General features: G+C 41.1%; 1 protein-coding gene and 1 long non-coding RNA gene across 6 annotated transcripts in view; one reads left to right on the top strand and one right to left on the bottom strand.

The window, feature by feature from the left end:
• The window catches only part of hacl1 (2-hydroxyacyl-CoA lyase 1), a 113,144-nt gene extending 97,888 nt beyond the window's left edge, over nucleotides 1-15,256 (bottom strand). For 3 of the 5 annotated variants that reach the window (XR_009512674.1, XM_059972364.1, XM_059972365.1), the window contains exons 1-5: nucleotides 10,900-15,236; nucleotides 7,962-8,066; nucleotides 7,822-7,862; nucleotides 7,630-7,710; nucleotides 5,545-5,617 (exon numbers count right to left, since the gene is read on the bottom strand). Coding sequence is in view for 4 of the 5 variants with exons in the window: in XM_059972364.1 (XP_059828347.1) it covers nucleotides 5,545-5,617; nucleotides 7,630-7,710; nucleotides 7,822-7,862; nucleotides 7,962-8,066; nucleotides 10,900-11,040 (441 nt within the window). In the remaining variant the exon portion in view is untranslated. Of the gene's footprint in view, nucleotides 1-5,544; nucleotides 5,618-7,629; nucleotides 7,711-7,821; nucleotides 7,863-7,961; nucleotides 8,067-10,899 lie in introns of all 5 variants that reach the window. The other 2 variants (XM_059972366.1, XM_059972367.1) reach the window with 2 other exon arrangements.
• Nucleotides 15,257-15,712: 456 nt separating this feature from the next.
• LOC132395567 (uncharacterized) overlaps nucleotides 15,713-19,269 on the top strand; it is a 12,341-nt gene continuing 8,784 nt past the window's right edge. Inside the window, exon 1 of the long non-coding RNA XR_009512671.1 lies at nucleotides 15,713-15,852. This is a non-coding gene — a long non-coding RNA (uncharacterized LOC132395567). The remainder of the gene's footprint in view (nucleotides 15,853-19,269) is intronic.

The following is a 19,269-nucleotide window of genomic DNA, read 5'->3' as shown; positions in this document are numbered from 1 at the left end:
ATTATGTCAACTCCTCTTAGAGCGTGTAGCTTTTAAATTCTCAATGATTTTATACAAGGCACTGCTGAAATAAGCTCCAGCCATCTGCAATGATTGGTAACCTATCCTCCTTTGTAAACACTCATTCCCTCCTCCATTAACATGCAGTATTCACTACCTATAAATTGCACTGACTAGGGTACACCAGTACAGCTTTCAAATCTCTACCACCAAGAAGGAAAAGGACAGCAATCACATGCAAATACCACTATTCTGAACTGCCGAACAACACTATGAGAACGTCTTCACCAGAAGGACTGTATGGGTTCAAGGAAGTTGTTCACCATCACAATAGGACTGGTCACATCCTCATCACAAGATATCTCTCCCCGTCCATATTTCAAACCAAGCAAGGTCACATTTGATCAGGCTTTCCACCCTACTATTTCTCACTAAAAAGGTGACGGATAAACATACAGAAGCTCCTGTATTTACACGGGTAGTTTGGAGGGAAAGAGTTTAATGTCTCTTTCAGGACATCTCAAAACACTTTTTTGGAGCCAATAAAATATCTTAGTTGTTGTACTAGAATAAACCACAGCAGTGTATTAACACTCAACTAAATAAGCACAGAATGAAGTTTTTCTTTCTCCAAACAAATGGTGATCTTTGGAATTGTTTACCCAAATGGGTTAGTTATGCTGAGAGAATCAGACTTTGCAAATAATGTCTGACTGTACCGCATTCACTGGGTATGTCCAGTCTCTCTGGTACACCAGTATATATAGTTCTAGAGGTCTTGTGGTGTATAGCTTTCTAGTCATTTTTTTTTTGCTATTTTCTGAGGTAGTGATCAATTTATTTTATTTCTTGAGAATAGGTAGATTTAAGAGTTTTAGAAATCTCTGGTGCAGCACTGGCGTGTAAGTGGAAGGGACCAGCCCTTGGAGTCCTCAGTATTGACTGTAGACATGGTCAAAAATATCACAACATATTCCAGTGATATTAAACCTGATTCTGATTCTGGAATCCTCCTGATTGCAGAGGGGAAGAAGCTGTTCCGAAAATGTTGACTGTGCGTCTTAAGGCTCCTGTACCTCCTCCCCAATGGTAGTAATAAGAAAAGGACATGCCGTGGATGCTGAAGGTCCTTAAAGATGAATGCTACATTCTTTCAGCATTGCCTTTTCAGGAGGTCCTATATAGTGGGGTGGCTTGTACCCCTGATGGGGATGGTTGAGTCTACAACCCTCTGCAGCCTCTGTTGTTGCTGAGGCTGAGACCGAATTCAGGTGCTCGGGGAGAGAGAGGACAAGATTCTGGGTCCAGTGGGGCTGGCTTCAGGGACTTGCCCACAATTACCAGTCAGGAAAAACGTCATGGCAGTGCTCAGTCAGGACAGACTGAAGAACTTGTCTAGTGGGGCTTTATAGGTAGAACTGGGGAAGCCAGAAGGTGTGACCAACAGCCCACGGGATTTAGAGGAACAAATTAGTAGAGAAATTGCAGACTGTTGCAAGAAACACAGTATAGACTTGGACTTCCATACTGTAAAAGGACTAGACAAGACAAGAGTTTGTCAAATGTGTACAGAAAGCTTCTTTAAACAGTACAAAGAAGTCTCAGCAAGAGTGTGTGTGACATTTGATCTGCTAGTAGCAAATGAGAAAATAAAAAGGAGTTGTATAGTGGGTATAAGCAGGTAGGAACAAATGAAGTGCTTATGGAGTACAAGAAATGCAAGAGAATACTTAAGAGATAAATTAATAGGGCTAAAAGAAGGGATATGGTTGCCCTAGCAAAGTGAAGGAGAATCCCAAGGGATTCTACAGATATGTTAAGAGCAAAAGGATTGCAAGAGACAAAATTGGTCCTCTGGAAGATAATTTATACATAAAACCAAAACAGAGGTGAGAGATTTTAGATTAATTCTTTGCATCTGTATTTACTCAGGAGATGGACACAGGTTCCATAGAAGTGAGACTAAGCAGCAGAGAGGTCATGGACTCTATACAGATTGGAGATGAGGAAGTGTTTGCTATTTTGAAGTAAATTAGGGTGGATAAATCCCCAGGCCTGACAAGGTGTTCAGGAGATGTGATACTTTATTGAAGTTGTACAAGCCTAATTTGAAGTATTGTGTACAGCTTTGATCACTGATCTACAGGAAAGATATAAATAAGGGTAAAAGAATACACAGAAAATTTACAAGGGTGCTTCCAGGACTGCAGAGCCTGAGTTATAAGGAAAGATGGAATAGGTTAGGGCTTTATTCCTTGGATAATTAGAAGATTGAGTGGGGATTTGATAGATATACAAAATTCTGAGGGGTATAGATAGGGTACATGCAAGCAGGCTTTTTCCACTGAGGGTGGGTGGGTGGGACGACAACTAGAGGTCATGGGTTAAAGGTGAAAAGTAGAAGTTTAAGGGAAACAGGAGGGAAAACTTTATCACTCAGAGGGTCATGAGAGTGTGAATGAGCTGCCAGCCCAAGTGGTGCAAGAGAGCTTGATTTCAATATTTAAGAGACGTTTGGATAGGTACACGGATGGCAGAGGTAAGGAGGGCTATGGTCCGGGTGCAGGTTGATGGGAGTAGGCAGTTTAAATGGTTTGGCATGGATTAGATAGGCCAAAGAACTTGTTTCTATGCTGTACTCTTCTCTGACTTTGTGACTCTAAAATAGTACAGAATAGGAACAGACCTTTTGGCGCAATGTCAGTGCCAACCATGATGCCAGTTGAAACTAATCCCATCTGCTGGCACATGATTTATATCCTTCCATTCTCTGCCAGTTCATGTCCCTTTCTAAATACCTCTAAAACACTGCTATTATGTCTGTTTCCAGGCACCTACCACACTGAACAAACATTCTTTAAGCTTTCTTCCTCTTACATTAAACCTATGCTCTCTATTATTTGAAAATAAATAGAAGGCTATGCAGGAGGGAAGCCTTAGATTAATCTTGGAGTAGGTTAAAAGGTTGGCACAACATTGTGAGCCGAAGGCTGTACTGCTCTATGTTCCCATTTACTGTTTTTATCCTAGGAAAAAGCTGACTATCTACCCTATTTATACCTCTCTTAAATGTATATACTTCTGTAAGATCAGACCACGGCCATCAGTGCTCCAAATTTGCCCAAATTCTTATTGAAGCTGATATTCTCTAAACCAGGGCATACCCTTGTGAACCTCTTCTGCACTCTCTCAAAACTTCCACATAACGCAGCTTGTAGAACTGCACACAGCTCAAACGTGGCCTGACCAGAGCTTTATACAGATGTAACGTGACTTTTATATTCAACTTGCTTGACTATACCACTCAACCGACAATCAACTGACCTTACTAATGTAGAACCTATCAACCCCCACTTTAAGTATACTCAATGTCTTGGCTTCCGTAGCCACCTGTAGCAATAAATTCCACAAATTCACTATCCTCTGGCTAAAGAAATTCCTCATCAATGTTCTAAAGGGACTTTCTTGTATTCAGAGGCTGTGCCCACTCGTTTTAGACTCTCTCACAATAGGAAATATCTCCCTACTTCCACTCTGTCTAGGCCTTTAAATATTTGGTACATTTCAATCAGATTCTCCCTCATTCTTCTAATTTCCAGTGAGTACAGGCGCAGATCCATCAAATGCTCCACATACATTAACCCTTTCATTCCCGGGTGGGTTCATTCTTATGAACCTCCTCTGGACCCTCTCCAATGTCAGCTTATCCTTTCTTAGATAAGGGGCCCAAAATTGCTCAGGATACTCTAAGTATGATCTGACCAATGCCTTACAAAACCTCAGTATTACATCCTTGCTTTCATGTTCTAGTACTCTCGAAATGAATGCTAGCATGAATTTGCCTTCCTTACCACTGACTAAAACTGTAAGTTAACCTTTAGGGAATCCTGAGCGAGCACTCCGAAGTTTAAACCTCTGATTTCTGAATTTTCTCCCCCAGTTAGAAAATAGTCTATGCCTTTATTTCTTCTACTAAAGTGCATGACCACATACTTCCCTACACTGTGATCTATTTACCACTTTTTTGCCCATTCTCCCAATCTGTCCTACAGACTCCCTTCTTCCTCAACACTACCCGCCTCTTCACCAATCTTTGTATAATCCACCAACATGGCCACAAAGCCATCAATTCCATCATCCAAATCATTGACATATAACATGAAACAAAGCAATCACACCACCAACCCTTGTGGAACACTGCAAGTTACTGGCAGCCATCCAGAAAAGCCCTCTTTATTCCCACTCTTTGCCTCCTGCCAATCAGCCAGTCTTCTATCTATGCTAGCATCCTTCCTGTATACCATGGGCTCGTATCTTGTTTAGCAGCCTAAAGTATAGCAATTTAGTCAAATATTACTTGCTAAAATTGTTGTCAGAATCAGAATCAGGTTTATTATCACCAGCACATGGCATAAAATTTGGTAACTTATTAGCAGTACAATGTAATACATGATAATATGTAAAAAAGCAAATCAATTACAGTAAGTATGTATATTAAATAGTTAGATTACAATAGTGCAAAACAGAAATAATACAAAAAAAGTGAGGTAGAGTTCATGGGTTCAATGTACATTCAGAAATCTGAAGGTACAGGGGAAGAATCTGTTCCAGGATTGTTGAGTGTGTTTCGTCCGGCTTCTGTATCTCCTTCCTGACAGTAACAATGAGAAGAGGGCATGTCCTGGATTTTGGGGGTTGTTAATAATGGATGCCATCTTTCTGTGGCACTGCTCCTTGAAGATGTCTTGCATGCTACAGAGGGTAGTAACTAAGATGGAGCTGACTAATTTTACAACTTTTTGTAGCTTTTTTTTGGTCCTGTGTAGTAACCCCTCTCCCCTGCTACATACCAGACAATGATACAGCCTGTCAGAATGCTCTCCACTGTACATCTATAGAAGTGTTTTTTTTCATTATTTCTTATATTGACATCATCATCATGTGCCATACTCCGCCAGAGCCTCAGCGACCACTTTCTTCCACTGTGATCTGTCTGCAGTCAAACCTCTTGCATCTCTGGCAGTGAGGCTGGTCCACATCTTGATGATGCCGATCCAGGTTGTCCTCTGTCTACCTCAGGAGCGGCTTCCTTCTACTCTGCCTTCGAACACAGTGCGTTCCAGTGTGTTATCAGTTCTTGAGATGTGTCCAAAATAATGAAATTTCCTTTGAATAACGGTTTCCAGAAGTATTGGTTTCGTGCCAATCTTTTCTAGGATGAAATTGTTGGAATTCCTTTCAATGTATGATACTCTGAGGATCATATTCACAGGGTCTTATATAGCTGCAACATTACCACTTGGTTCCTAAATTCAATTCCACGATTGATGAACGCCAATACACCGTATGCATTCTATCTTAAAACTGGAAAAAAGTGAAATTCAGGGTAGTGGAAAAAATAATAAACCAGTCATTGAAATATTTTATCATACAATGCAATGAATTCAGATGCACAAGCAGTGATATTGACAGTGACTTCAAACATCCCAAACTAAGCAAGGGTAAAGTAATCATAATTCTAAAGAGTTGACAAATTTCACAAACCTGTGAAAACTCCTGAAAAGCACCCATCGTTTCCTGATTTGTATCAGATGATCCTGCTATGACAATAACAGGCCTGAAAATAATTAAATTCCACTGAATAAAAATGTTTCAAATTTCACTCATGCCAAAGGGTTACATCTTCAAAAGAACTACTATTTAACAGTTTTAGCTGACATGAATTAATTTTGTCACCTCAATTTCTCAGGCAATTTTTTCATATTAAAATATGTACAAGTCTTGAAATGCATAAAAGCTGACAAACTATTTTCTAGTTAGTGATTAGAGTATGGAAAATTCATACATACAATGAAGGCTAATGTGTAGAACAACTGCTCTTAACCTGAATTAATGAGACTTGTGGCTACACCAGGATTAAAGCCTTGTCAGTCCCTCCTCAAATAATCAGCAATCTATGTCATTTCTGCACTTTGCCTTTTGTAAAAATATTAGACAGAATTTTTTCAAAAGGCCTGCCAACATTCGAAAGGGTAACAATATAGGTGAAGTCCCATCATCAGAATCAGGTTCAATATAAAGTAAACACCTAAAAATATTAATTCATCCTTTCTCTGATGATGTGATGCTTAAAATCACTCTGGAGGCCATGTAATTCAGCAAAGGTAACCAATATTTTTTAAGTAAAGCAGGTGTGGTTCACAATAGCCGTATCCATAAAATTCAATTGTCTTTGAGATGCAAGGCAGATTTAATAGTGTTAACTGCAAAACTAAACAAATTATTCAAACTGAAAAGCTTAAATGTATAAAATGCACATTAATTTCTCCTTGGAAACACAGATGCTGGAATCTGGAGCAAACAATCTACTGGAGGTACTCGGTGAGTCGAGCAAGCTCAGTGGGAGCAAAGGAATTATCGACATTTGGAATACTGCATCGGGACTCAGACCTGATGCACAGTCTTGATCCAAAACATCAACTATTTCCTTTTCATCCCTTCCCCACAAATGACATGCAATACTATTCCACATCATCATATTTTTTTCAAAACTTTGTGTACTGTAGTCAGTTGTGCTGCTGCACATTAACGACGGTACAGGCAGACAGACAAACAGTCCACAGCCATCAAATGAAGTAATTCTGCATTGAAAACACCAAACCCCAAAGGTGAACTTATATTCATTCCAGGTCAAAATGTATACTGTTACAGTACTGATTATGCAGGGAGTGGTAGGTTTGGACAGATAGCAGTGAGCTACCATCTTTTCACCTGTGACTCTACATCAATTCCAGTTCAGATTAGATCTATTACATTTCATCAGCAGGGTAAAAGCACCAAGAGTTCATATTGATCAATGTCACAAAATAATAAAAATCCCAATAGTAAACACTACTTGTGCAATGATGATTGTGCATTTAAAGTCAATTGGGAAAGAGACAAATTTGATAAGAGTCAAAGAGCTAGTGTAGGCACAATGGATCAAATGTTCTTGTCTTGGTTTCTATGACTAACGTTAAAGGACCAAAGAATTTTTTTTTTCTCCAGTCCTGCCGAAGGGTTTGAGCCCAAAATGTCTTTTCCTTAGATGCTGCCTGGCCTGCTGAGTTCCTCCAGCATTTCATGTGTTGCTTGGATTCCCAGCATCTGCAGATTTTCTCTTGTTTATGATTTGTATTAGTCTTGTATAAATTCAACTCTTCTTATTCCACCAGTCAATACATGACTTCACCATCTCCTCCCCCTCATCCTTGCTCAACCAGAACATTCCTGTTGAAGGAACACCTGCCTCCTCTGGCTGAGACAAAGAAAAATCAGAAAAGTTTCATGTTTCAGGTTCATTTGAACAACACCAAAAAAAAACAAAATTACAAAAACATCCCTATCCTTTCTTCCTCATGAATGCTTATTTGTTAACATAATATTCAATGTGAAGTTGAATTATACAGACCAGGATAAACTCAGGTTCATTCTCTGACCTGTACAAGACCATTAAAAATAATCATAATACCAATTAAAGACACAGAGTCCATAAAAGTTACTGTTTATCAGCTAACTTTCCATCTTATGCAGGAGTATTTTTCACAGAACAAACTGAAATATGCAAATACAATAATTTGGTGAAGTTACCAGCAGTTCATGTTTGCATTTGCCATTCCTCCCAGAGCATGAATAAGACCTGGCCCAGAGACTGCAAGGCAAACTCCTGGTCTGAAACAGAAAGATTAGTTACAATCACTTTTACATAGCAGAATCACATATAAACACATACTACAATGCAGCAAATCCATGAAATTAAAAGTCAACCACAGAGAGACTAACCTTCCTGTTAAATATCCCACCACAGAAGCTGCATAACAAGCCTGTTTGGACATGAAAATAAAGAGCCAGTGAAGCATCCCAGGCCTTTGCTTTAGGAATTCTGTGTTAAGGAACAACATAAAATTAACTGTTTTACTTACAGCTTGTTCATTTCTCATTCCAATGTACTTCATTCCAACAGCTTGGGCTGCCATAGCAATTTCAATCACTGGGATACCAACAACACCAAACATGTATTGAATACCCTACAAAGAGAAAAAAACTGACGTAATGTTTACCGAATGTCAATAAACAGTCTGAATTTAAGAAAAATATACTCTTTAGATCGCATATTAAAGCTATGGATAATCAAAACAATAAATATCACATAATTTAATGAGGTTGGAAAGTTTGTTTTAAAAATGCCATCAGTGATGCCATGGTCAAATAGGCCAGCTTTAGAAGTACAGTGCTTGTAGTAGACCCAATAGTTCTCATTATGCACTGTTTCTCTCATGGGTTGTACCTTAAATTTATTTCAGGGCTCTTGATAGCGTTATTCTAGTATCCTTTGTTTTAAAACCATGTGTATAAAGCCAGTATCAATTCATCAAAAAACTGATCAAAGTCGCTCATGACTTCTGATATAATTACAGCAAATATAATTTATCCCTAATTGTCCTTCTCAAGCAGCCATAGCTTTTGAAATATCTTTTTCTCAATCCTCTCCACCATAAACCGGATTAATAAACATGCATCATGCTGTTTTATTTATATTTTTATCATTTTTATCTACCTGATCATAAACAGTGAATCAATGAGTGATGACTTCTCGTCCCTTGATCACTGTTGCCTCCAATTATCTCTCCTTAGTCCCTCCTACTTGTCCTAGGTGTGCTCCCTCCATTTTCAGTGTCACCTTCCATTCCATGGCTTCACTTCTGACAGCCAACTTACTCACTGTTATATTTCCTGACTCCTCCACTTTCTCCAAATTATTCTACTATACAGTCGGCCCTCCTTATCCGCGGATTCAACCAACCGCGGATCAGGAAAACCCGGAAGTTCTCTCTCCAGCACTCATTGCTTGAGTATGTATAGACTATTTTTTTCTTGTCATTATTCCCTAAACAATACTGTATAACAACTATTTACATAGCATTTACATTGTATTAGGTATTATAAGTAATCTAGAAATGACTTAAAAGTACAGGCAGTCCCCAGGTTATGAATGAGTTCCATGCCTGAGTTTGTCTTTAAGTCGGATTTGAAGTCGGAATGGGTACATCTGGTATTATTTAGAGTCAAACGTTTTTCTTAGTATATAGTACATATTTTATCTTTCCATGCATATAAAATACTTAAACATATGTATTTCAATAATTTAACCACTGCGTAGCTTAGTAATAATTGTAGCTTTCATTGGGGTAGGGCCTTTCACATTCTCCATTAAAATTGTTCCGATCGTTGACCGATTGTAGCCTAACGCTTTTCCAATGACCGATGGTGTTTCACCACTTTCCGATCACTTTATTACTTCCACCTTATTTTCAATCGCAATCGTGATTATTTTCATGAACAGAAACACCGCAGGTTCAGAGCTGCGCCACCAGGTCCTAATGTCCACTGCACAGAGACATGTTAAATAAAGTCCAGGGTTCCGCTGGGTCCTAAAGACCACCACACTGATAGTTGTTAAATAAGGGATTTGAGCATCCGTGAATTTTGGTATCCACAGGGGGGCCCCGGAACCAATCCCCCACGAATAAGGAGGGCCGACTGTATTTCTGATATCCAGGATAAGCAAAATTCAGTAAAACATCAGAATGAGTCAAAGCTATTTTCTTCAGTCCCCATCACCAATTCCCTCTCTCTTCCTTCCAAACTGACTGCAAACTTTGTGCCTTTATTCAATGTCAAGTAGAGCATTGGTGATCATATTCAAGTCCACCGGTGCCTGAATGTCGTGTGAGTTCCAACAATAGGAAAGATGGCATTAAGTTGGCAAGAGTGCAGGAAAAATTGATGATGATGTTGCCCATTCTCGAGAAACGGGATTATAGGAAGTGTTTGCAGGCTAGGGTGTTATCCCTTGACAAATAGCGGAGCAAGGGGTGATCTTTTAGAGGCGTATAAAAACATGAGGGTGCAGATAGGATGAATGCATGCAGTCTCTCCCTGGCTTCGGATATCAGAATTTAAGAAGGCATGGATTTACAGTAAGAAGGGAAAGATTTAATAAGGACGGACAACTTTTTTGTGCACAGGGTGGTACAGGGTGGAGGAAGTAGCTGAGGCTGGTACAACATCAACATTTAAAAGAAATTTGGACAGGTACATGAATAGGCATAGTTTAGCTGAATATAGGTAAAATGTGGGGAACTGGGATTAGCTTAGATAGGCATTTTACTCATCATGCATGTGTTGGGCCAAAGGCCCGATTCTGTGTTGTATGTCTCTTTTCACTGCTTATCAGTGGAGAGGTGAGTCACACGAGTCAGCTCCATCCTCGGCACTAGCCTTCAAAGTACCCAGGATATCTTTAGGGAGCAGTGTCTCAGAAAGGCAGCGTCCATTATTAAGGACCTCCAGCACCCAGGGCATGCCCTTTTCTCACTTTTACCATCAGGTAGGAGGTCCAGAAGCCTGAAGACACACACTCAGCAATTCAGGAACAGCTTCTTCCCCTCTGCCATCCAATTCCTAAATGGTCATTGAATCTTTGGACACTACCTCACTTTTCAAAAAATATACAGTATTTCTGTTATTGTGCATTTTTAATCTATTCAATATTTGATTTGATTTGTTTATTTATTATTAATATTTTTTCTCTGCTAGATTATGTATTGCATTGAACTGCTGCTGCTAAGTTAAATTTCATGTCACATGCCGGTGATAATAAACCTGATTTTGATCACTTTGTGCTACATTTTTATTCAGTTCATGAATATGATCACAGGCTTTGATCACCTCTCAATTTAGTTCCATCTCAAGCATTCTACATGGTACAAACAATAGGTGAAGCTTAGGATGACAATGGTGCCTAACGGTGACTCCTTTGCTTGCATCTTAAGAATGTGTCCTAGAAGATTAGCGTACCTTCAGGGTTCCAGGATTTCGTGGCTCTGGAGGCGGGTGGACTTGGGGTCGATACTGCCGTCTGATATGTTGTGGAAGAACACGGAAGATCAAAAGCACAAGCTGGCTGTTGGCTGTGTGCCCAGAGCTCGGAAAAACCATAGAACATTACAGCACAGAAACAGGCCTTCTTGGCTATGCCGAACCATTTTTCTGCCAAGTCCCACTGACCTGCACCTGGACCATATTCCTCCACACACCTCTCATCCATGTACTTATTCAAGTTTTTCTTACATGTTAAAAGTGAGCCTGCATTCACCACTTCAACTGGCAGCTCATTCCACACTCCCACCACTCTCTGTGTGAAGAAGCCCCCCCTCAGGTTCCTTTTAAACTTTTGCCCCTTCACCCTTAACCCATGTCCTCTGGTTTATTTCTCCCCTAGCCTCGGTGGAAAATGCCTGCTTGCATTCACTCTATCTATACCCGTCATAATTGTATATACCTCTATCAAGTCTCCCCTCATTCTTCTACACACCAGGGAATAAACTCCTAACCTATTCAATCTTTCTCTGTAACTCAGTTTCTCAAGTCCCAGCAACATCCTTGTAAACCTTCTCTGCACTCTTTCAACCTTATTAATATCCTTCCTGTAATTCGATGACCAAAACTGCACACAATATTCCAAATTCGGCCTCATCAATGCCTTATACAACCTCACCATAACATCCCAACTCTTATACTCAATACTTCGATTTATAAAGGCCAATGTGCCAAAAGCTCTCTTTACGACCCTATCTACCTGTGATGCCACTTATAGGGAATTTTGTATCTGTATTCCCAGATCCTTCTGTTCCACTGCACTCCTCAGTGCCCTGCCATTTACTTTGTATGTTCTGCCTTGATTTGTCCTTCCAAAGTGCAATACCTCACACTTGGCTGTATTAAACTCCATCTGCCATTTGTCAGCCCATTTTTCCAGCTGGTCCAAATCCCTCTGCAAGCTTTGAAAACCTTCCTCACTGTCCACTACACCTCCAATCTTTGTATTATCAGCAAATTTGCTGATCCAATTTACCACATTATCATCCAGATCATTGATATAGATGACAAATAACAATGGACCCAGCACTGATCCCTGTGGCACACCACTAGTCACAGGCCTCCACTCAGAGAAGCAATCCTCCACCACCACTCTCTGACTTCTCCCTTTGAGCTAATGTCTAATCCAATTTACTACCTCACCATGAATACCTAACTACTGAATCTTCCTAACCAAACTCCCATGCGGGACCTTGTCAAAGGCCTTTGACAACATACATGCAGACAACATACACTGCCTTCCCTTCATCCACTTTCCTGGTAACCTCCTCAAAAAACTCTAATAGATTTGTTAAACATGACCTACTATGCACAAAGCCATATTGACTCTTCCCTAATAAGTCCCTGTCTATCCAACTACTTGTAGATCCTATCTCTTTGTACTCCTTCCAATAATTTACCTACTAGCGACGTCAAATTTACCGGCCTATAATTTCCCGGATTACCTTTAGAGCCTTTTTTAAACAACGGAACAACATGAGCTATCCGCCAATCCTCCGGCACCTCACCCGTAGATACTGACATTTTAAAGATAACCTCCAGGGCCCCTGCAATTTCAACACTAGTCTCCTTCAAGTGAAGTGACACAACAGACTTTTAACACCATAAATCACCATAAATTTTGTTATGTTTCCCCCCCCCCCCGTTTGCTGTGAAACGGGGACACCTCTTTTTCCCTTATTAGGGAGAGAGCGAGAGAGCCTGTCAAATTATCGGGTGAACGAGTAGTCTTTGGGGTACTACAGGTCTGTGTCTTTATCGATGCTTTGCTGCACACTTGAGTGCTTGGTCGGGGGGCGCTGATGCTTTTTTTTGCTGGTGGGGAGTGGGGGTCATTGGTTTGCTGCTACTTATGGATGGGGGGGCTTTGGGGTTCTAACATTTAACTGTCATTCATACCTTGCAGCACTCCTCTGTTTTTGTGGATGTTTGCAAGGAGAAAGGATTTCAGGATGTATATTGTATACATTTCTCTGACATTGAATGTACTTTTGAGGTGTAGCGTGGAGAGCATTCTAACTGATTGCATCACTGTCTGATATGGGGGGGATGAGGCTACTGTACAAGATCAAAGTAAGCTGCAGAGTGTAAAAATAGTCAGCTTCATCACGGACAACAGCCTCTGTAGCATTCAGAACATCTTTAAGGAGCAGTGCCTCAAAAAGGCGGTGTCCATCATCAAGGACCCCCATCACTCAGGACATGCCACCTTCTCATTGCTACCATCAGGAAGGAGGTACAGAAGCCTCAATGATTCAGGATCAGCTTCTTTCCCTCTGCCATCTGTTTCCAAATGGACATTGAACCCATGAAAACTAACTCACCACTTTTTTTTTTTTTTTGCACTGCTTATTAATGTATATAATCCTATGCTCACCCACTTTACTTTCCCCTCCCCAATTCTGATCAAACTCTCCCCAGATTCAGCTTCTTGATCATATCAGTTTATGATGTCACGTGTCATGAGCTGCACTGAGCCACCCGTACAGACCACATCATCACATCCCTCGAAGGGGGGATTTACAGAGGTCAATTACATTACCAACCTTTGTATTCTTGGGTTGTGGAAGGAAACTGAATACTTGGAGGAAACTCACATGGTTACGGGGAGAACATGCAAACACCACACTGACAATAGCAGAGGTCAGGATTGATTGGATCCAGGTCACTGAAGCGGAGGCTGACTGCACCACGGTGTTGCTCTGTTCTGAATATGTCTTTTATTGCCAGCCCATTTTGCCATCACTTCTATCATTCGGAATGTTCATGCATTTCTTCTTGCCCATTACCCGCTTTTCTCATTTTAGTTTTCTTTCCAATTCTATAATTTCATCAAAAATGTTAACTTTGCTTCTTCTCTCTGCGGATGCTGCACAATATTTTCATTTCAGACTCTTTCTATCTGAATTTATGATGAATCTTTGGGTCGATCAGTGATAGGTGTTCTCATACCACCACCCCCCCACCCCCCGCGGTCTGAGAGGCACTGAGCATTTCTGTTGTTGCAATATTTCTTCATTATTTCCTGTGTTCCAGACTCTGACCATGAAAGAAACATTTAGGAAAATTTGGACAGCTGGTTCTTCCAGAATAATGAAGCCAGAAAATGACAAACAATAAGAGTCCAGTGATGATGGTAGCTCATCAACAGTGGAATATCATTTTTCCCAATCCTGTGGCAGGCTGATAAGACTAGACTCACAGGGTTATTGCCTCATACTTGGCACAATTGATCTTGCTTAATAATCATCCGATAATACATATGGCTTAGGTTCCAGGAGTCATTATTGGAGTCAGTCCTGCTGATAACTTCAAAACAAGATCAGGCTCCAGATTAAAAAAAAAGGCTCGCTATCCAAATATTTGGGTACACAAAAATAGGGAGGATTGTAATGTCCTCAAGAGAACACCATTTAGCAGAATTAGTTTTAATAAGAGGAATGTGTGATAATTTGAGATATTAAGATACAAAATGGTAAAAAATTTAAAGAGCAAAAAAGTCTAAGCATGAAAAGGTAAGTGATTTTAAGTTAAAACACATCAACTAAAAGCATTGATGAATAAACTACAGAAGTATAGTATACCACAGATTGGCTATTCCAAACAAAATGCTGGAGGAACTCAGAGACTCAAGAAGCATCCGTGGAAAGGGGAAAGTGCGAAAGAAATTATTGACCTTTCGGGTGGAAATCCTGCATCAGCATATCATAATTCTCCTTGCCCCTAACAGATGCTGCTTGACCTGCTTGGTGAGTGGACCCGCCAGTGAGTGGATCATAAGCAGGAGAAATTCTGCAGATGCTGGAAATCCAAAGCAACACACACAAAATGCTCGAGTAACTCAGCAAGTCAGCCAGCATCTATGGAAATAAAGTCAACGTTCCGGGCCGAGACCCTTCTTCAGGACTGGAAAGGGAGGGGGAAGATGCCGGAAGAAAAAGGTGGAGAAAGGGGAAGTAGGGTGGCTAGAAGGTGAAGCCAGGTGGGTGGGAAAGGTACATGTGGGTCTGGTAGTGAGTCTGGTCGAAGAGTCGAAGGCTCTTGTAACTACTAATCATAGTTACAAAGTGGCACTGTTAAAATATTGCAATGGTTTCACGGCTTTCATCTTCATGTCGGTGAATAAATTTAATGCTACTAATATCACTCACCTGTTCTCTCAAAGCATCTGCTATAACCTGAGCTCCAGTGAGCTCCTCCAACTCCCCAGCCACCCCAATCCCTTCCATTTTCAGATTGCCGAGGAAGCGCCTTGAGTGACCAGGACTGCGACCAATCAGAGCGTGCAGCGCTGAGTCCTGTATGACAAGTACAGGGACCAATCCGAATGTGGGGCGTGATGTCTGATTGACCAATCCGAGTGTGGGACGTGATGCCTTATTGACCAATCCGAGTGTGAGACATGATGTCTGATTGACCAATCCGAGTGTGGGACGTGATGCCTTATTGACCAATCCGAGTGTGAGACATGATGTCTGATTGACCAATCCGAGTGTGGGACGTGATGCCTTATTGACCAATCCGAGTGTGAGACATGATGTCTGATTGACCAATCCGAGTGTGGGACGTGATGCCTTATTGACCAATCCGAGTGTGAGACATGATGTCTGATTGACCAATCCGAGTGTGTGACGTGATGCCTTATTGACCAATCCGAGTGTGAGACATGATGTCTGATTGACCAATCCGAGTGTGAGACATGATGTCTGATTGACCAATCCGAGTGTGAGACATGATGTCTGATTGACCAGGACCGGGACGTCATTCCGGATAAAAGAGTGCGTGTCGGAGTGATGGAGTGTTCACTCAACAGCCGACGAGATGTACTTTATGAAATCCTTCAGTCAGTCGCAAGAGCTGCAAATCAGGGAGGTCAGGTTAAATTTCTATGGGTTTCTTCCAGCTCATGTAGGGGTGAAGGGGAATGTGAGGGTGGATGAGTTGGCAAAGGGGGCGTTAAAGAAAGGAAATATAGAAATGCACATTAGTATTAGCAAAGCAGAGGCGAAGTGTATAATTTGGGAAAAATAAACCAAATGTGGCAAGAAAGATGGGACAGAGAGGGGAAAGGGAGGCATTTATATCAAATACAGAAGAGTGATACAGGTACTAGGGATGCAGTGGATACGGAAGAGAGGAAACTGTGTGGACGCGGTTAAGGCTGGGGCACTGTGCAGTAAACAAAACACTGAAAATGATAGGGAAACACCAGACAGGATTGTGTGAGGAATGTCAGGAAGAGGAGTCAGTAGAATATGTCATTCTGAGTTGCAGGAAGTATGGGATACAGACAGAGATGATGAGAATTAATCTAAGGGAATTGGGGTTGCAAGGATTCGCATTAGAACGGTTACTGGGCATGGGTGAGAGAACACAGGTCAGGGTACTTTTAGCTTTCTTAAGGGATTCAGGGTTTTTTTTTAATAGGATATGATGGATAGGGCATTTAGGATGGCCAAAGAAGAAAGGATAAAGTGTAGATTAGGGTATGTGTGTGTGTGTGAATGGGTGAAGGGATTTAGAATGTAAGTCTCATCTGGTCCACACTCTGGAGCAGAAGGTGGCAGTAATGCACCATTAAGCTGGGTGCCAACCGCTGTAAAACAAGGAAGAAAGGAGTGATGGAGAGTTATAACTTTGCTTCTTGCACAGTGGATTTTGAGCAAAAATTTAGATAGATTCTGCATGGTTCTTCTCTCGAAGTAAAGGGAAGTAACATCTGGAGTACAAATTCAAGTCTGACCATAAAGCTGCAAAACTTAATTAAGTAAGCGTGGAATAAAATAAAACTCATGTGTCAGAATAGTGAAGGCCATTATTGGGTTGCTAATATTGCACCTGAAAACTAAGGAGCAGGTCATTTTGAGGATCCCTACTCGTTTCTCCCCCAGGAGTAACACCTTTCCAAAGTGAAAGGACTGGGATTAACGTCCTAAAATAATGGATGAGTCTAACCTGGCCAGCTCTTGAGGGTGGATGTCAATAGTGTTTATCTGACAGGTTTATGGCATGATAGGTTCTATTGTTTGCCACAAAGCACCCACCAGCTGTGGAGCATGTTCCACTTCATGCTCTTCTGCTAATTTGTGTTTGCAGTTAAGTAACTAAATGTCTCTTAATGTCATTGATGTACCCAACTCAACTACTTTCTCAGGCAGCTGGTCTCATATACCCATTGCCCTCCTTGTGATAAAGGAGTTCCTCAGAACCCTTTTAAATCTTTGATCTCTCGTCTTAAACCTATGCCCTCTTGTTTCTGGTTCTCCTACTCTGGGGAAAAAGACAGCATGCATTCACCCTCTCTGTACCGCTTTTGATTTTATGCACCTGAATAAGCTCGCCCCTTAGTTGCCCATGCCTCTCAAAGTCCAGCCCTACATGCCCGGCAGAGAGGTGGAAATGGGTAAGGCCAGACAACAGGGCACTGGCGAAGCTGTGTAGACCACTTTCCCGTACAGTAATGCAATGGATTGCAAAAGCATTGATGAACTCCACAGGGAGCTAAGGGAAGTAAGTCAGTTTCCTATGTTCCAAGGAATGAAGTTCTGGCCTGCCCAACCTCTCTTTATAACTCAGGCCAGTGAGTCCTGGCAAAATTCTCGTAAGTTTTCATTGTACTCTTTACAACTTGCTGAATTCTTTCCTATAAAAGAGTGACCAGAACTGAATACAACACTCCAAGTGCACCCTCATCAGTCTTGTACAACTGCAACATAATATGCTATCTCTTATAGTCAGTGCACAGGTTGATGAAAGCCAATGTGTCACGAAAGCCACTCAGTTTACCTGTGATGACATTTCAGTAAATTTTGCACCTGTTAGCCTAGGTTCCCCTGTTCCCCAGGGCCCAACTGTTAATTGTTTAAGACCTACCCTGTCCAACTAATCCAAAACGCAACATCTCACATAGTCCTAGATTGAAAGCCATTTGCTATTCTTCAGCCCACTTACCTAACTGATCAAGATCCCCTAACTTTTCTCACAGTCTACAATACCACCAATTTTAGAATTGTTTACAACCTTAATAACCACAGGCAACAAAGGTCCCAGCACCGATCCTTATAACACACCTCTATTCATGGGCCTCCAGTCCAAGAACCAACTTTCCACCATCACCCTCTGATTCCTACCATTGGGATTCATCGGACATGATTTCCCATGGACAAAGCCATGCTAACTATTTCAATTTAGACCTTGTCTATTCAAATGTTGGTAGATCCTATCTTTCAGAATTCCATCCAGTAACTTATCCACCACTGATATCAGACTCATTGGCCTATAGTTCCATGCTTTGCTTTTGCTAGCCTTTTTAAATGACAATACATTAACCCCAGTCCAGTCTTTTGGAACTTCAGCTGTGACTAAAGATGAAGCAAATACCTTGGGCTCCAGAATTTCTTACCTCGTTTATGTAGCAGGCTGGGTTGATCAGAGCCAACATTTTGAGTGTCCAGGAGATGTGATAATAATTGCACAAGTAATTTAAGATTAATTTATTATTGTAAAATAGAAAGCACAAATAAACCACACAAAATACTATGTAGCAAGTCACATAGATTTTCAAAAAGATTTTAGGGCTCACGATTCTAAGTCTCCTCTTGATTGTTGCTGTTGTTGGGGGAAATCGGAATTCCAACTCACTCATGAATCCCAGGCACTGATCGCTATTTCCGTTCTGGACAAAGTCCAATGAAACTGGGAAGGACACCGAATAACTACAAATTTCCCAGACGTGGAACACCCCATGAGAAAACAACTCCTTTGATTTTTTTGTCTCCACACAGTTTTTCTTCACATGCATCCTGAGCCTATCAACACAGTGTTCAGCATACCCTCATAAATCAATTCAACACTTCAATGATCCCTGTAACACACAACACTCCTTGGACTTACAAAAGAAGATTAATAAAAGAATCTTCTTTCAAAAGAAGATGTGGAGTGTGCACATCACACCATGGTAGCACAGCAGGTAGTACAATGCTATTATAATTCAGGGCATTCTGGAGTCCAGAGTCAATTCCGGTGCTGTTCTGTAAGTTGTCCTAAAAGTTCCCATCAACAGGTGCCTGAAGCCCAGAAGCTCATTCTGGCTGCAGAGTATCAGACCTACCCGCCAGGAGATTGGGTGCTGGAGGGAGCCTACCGCTGAAAGAACTGCCTGGAGTCCTGCTGGGAAGGTCCATTCCAAGTGCTGCTGACCACATATACTGCTTTAAACGTACAAGGAAAACACGTTAAGACAGCGATGCCATTGTTCTAGGGAACAGGTGGCCAGTAGAACTGATGATA

This window comes from Hypanus sabinus, chromosome 6 (assembly GCF_030144855.1).
Source record: "Hypanus sabinus isolate sHypSab1 chromosome 6, sHypSab1.hap1, whole genome shotgun sequence".
In the NCBI taxonomy this organism is placed as follows: domain Eukaryota; kingdom Metazoa; phylum Chordata; class Chondrichthyes; order Myliobatiformes; family Dasyatidae; genus Hypanus; species Hypanus sabinus.
The sequence above is the reverse complement of the archived record's forward strand: the minus strand, read 5'-3'. Positions and strand labels throughout refer to the sequence as shown.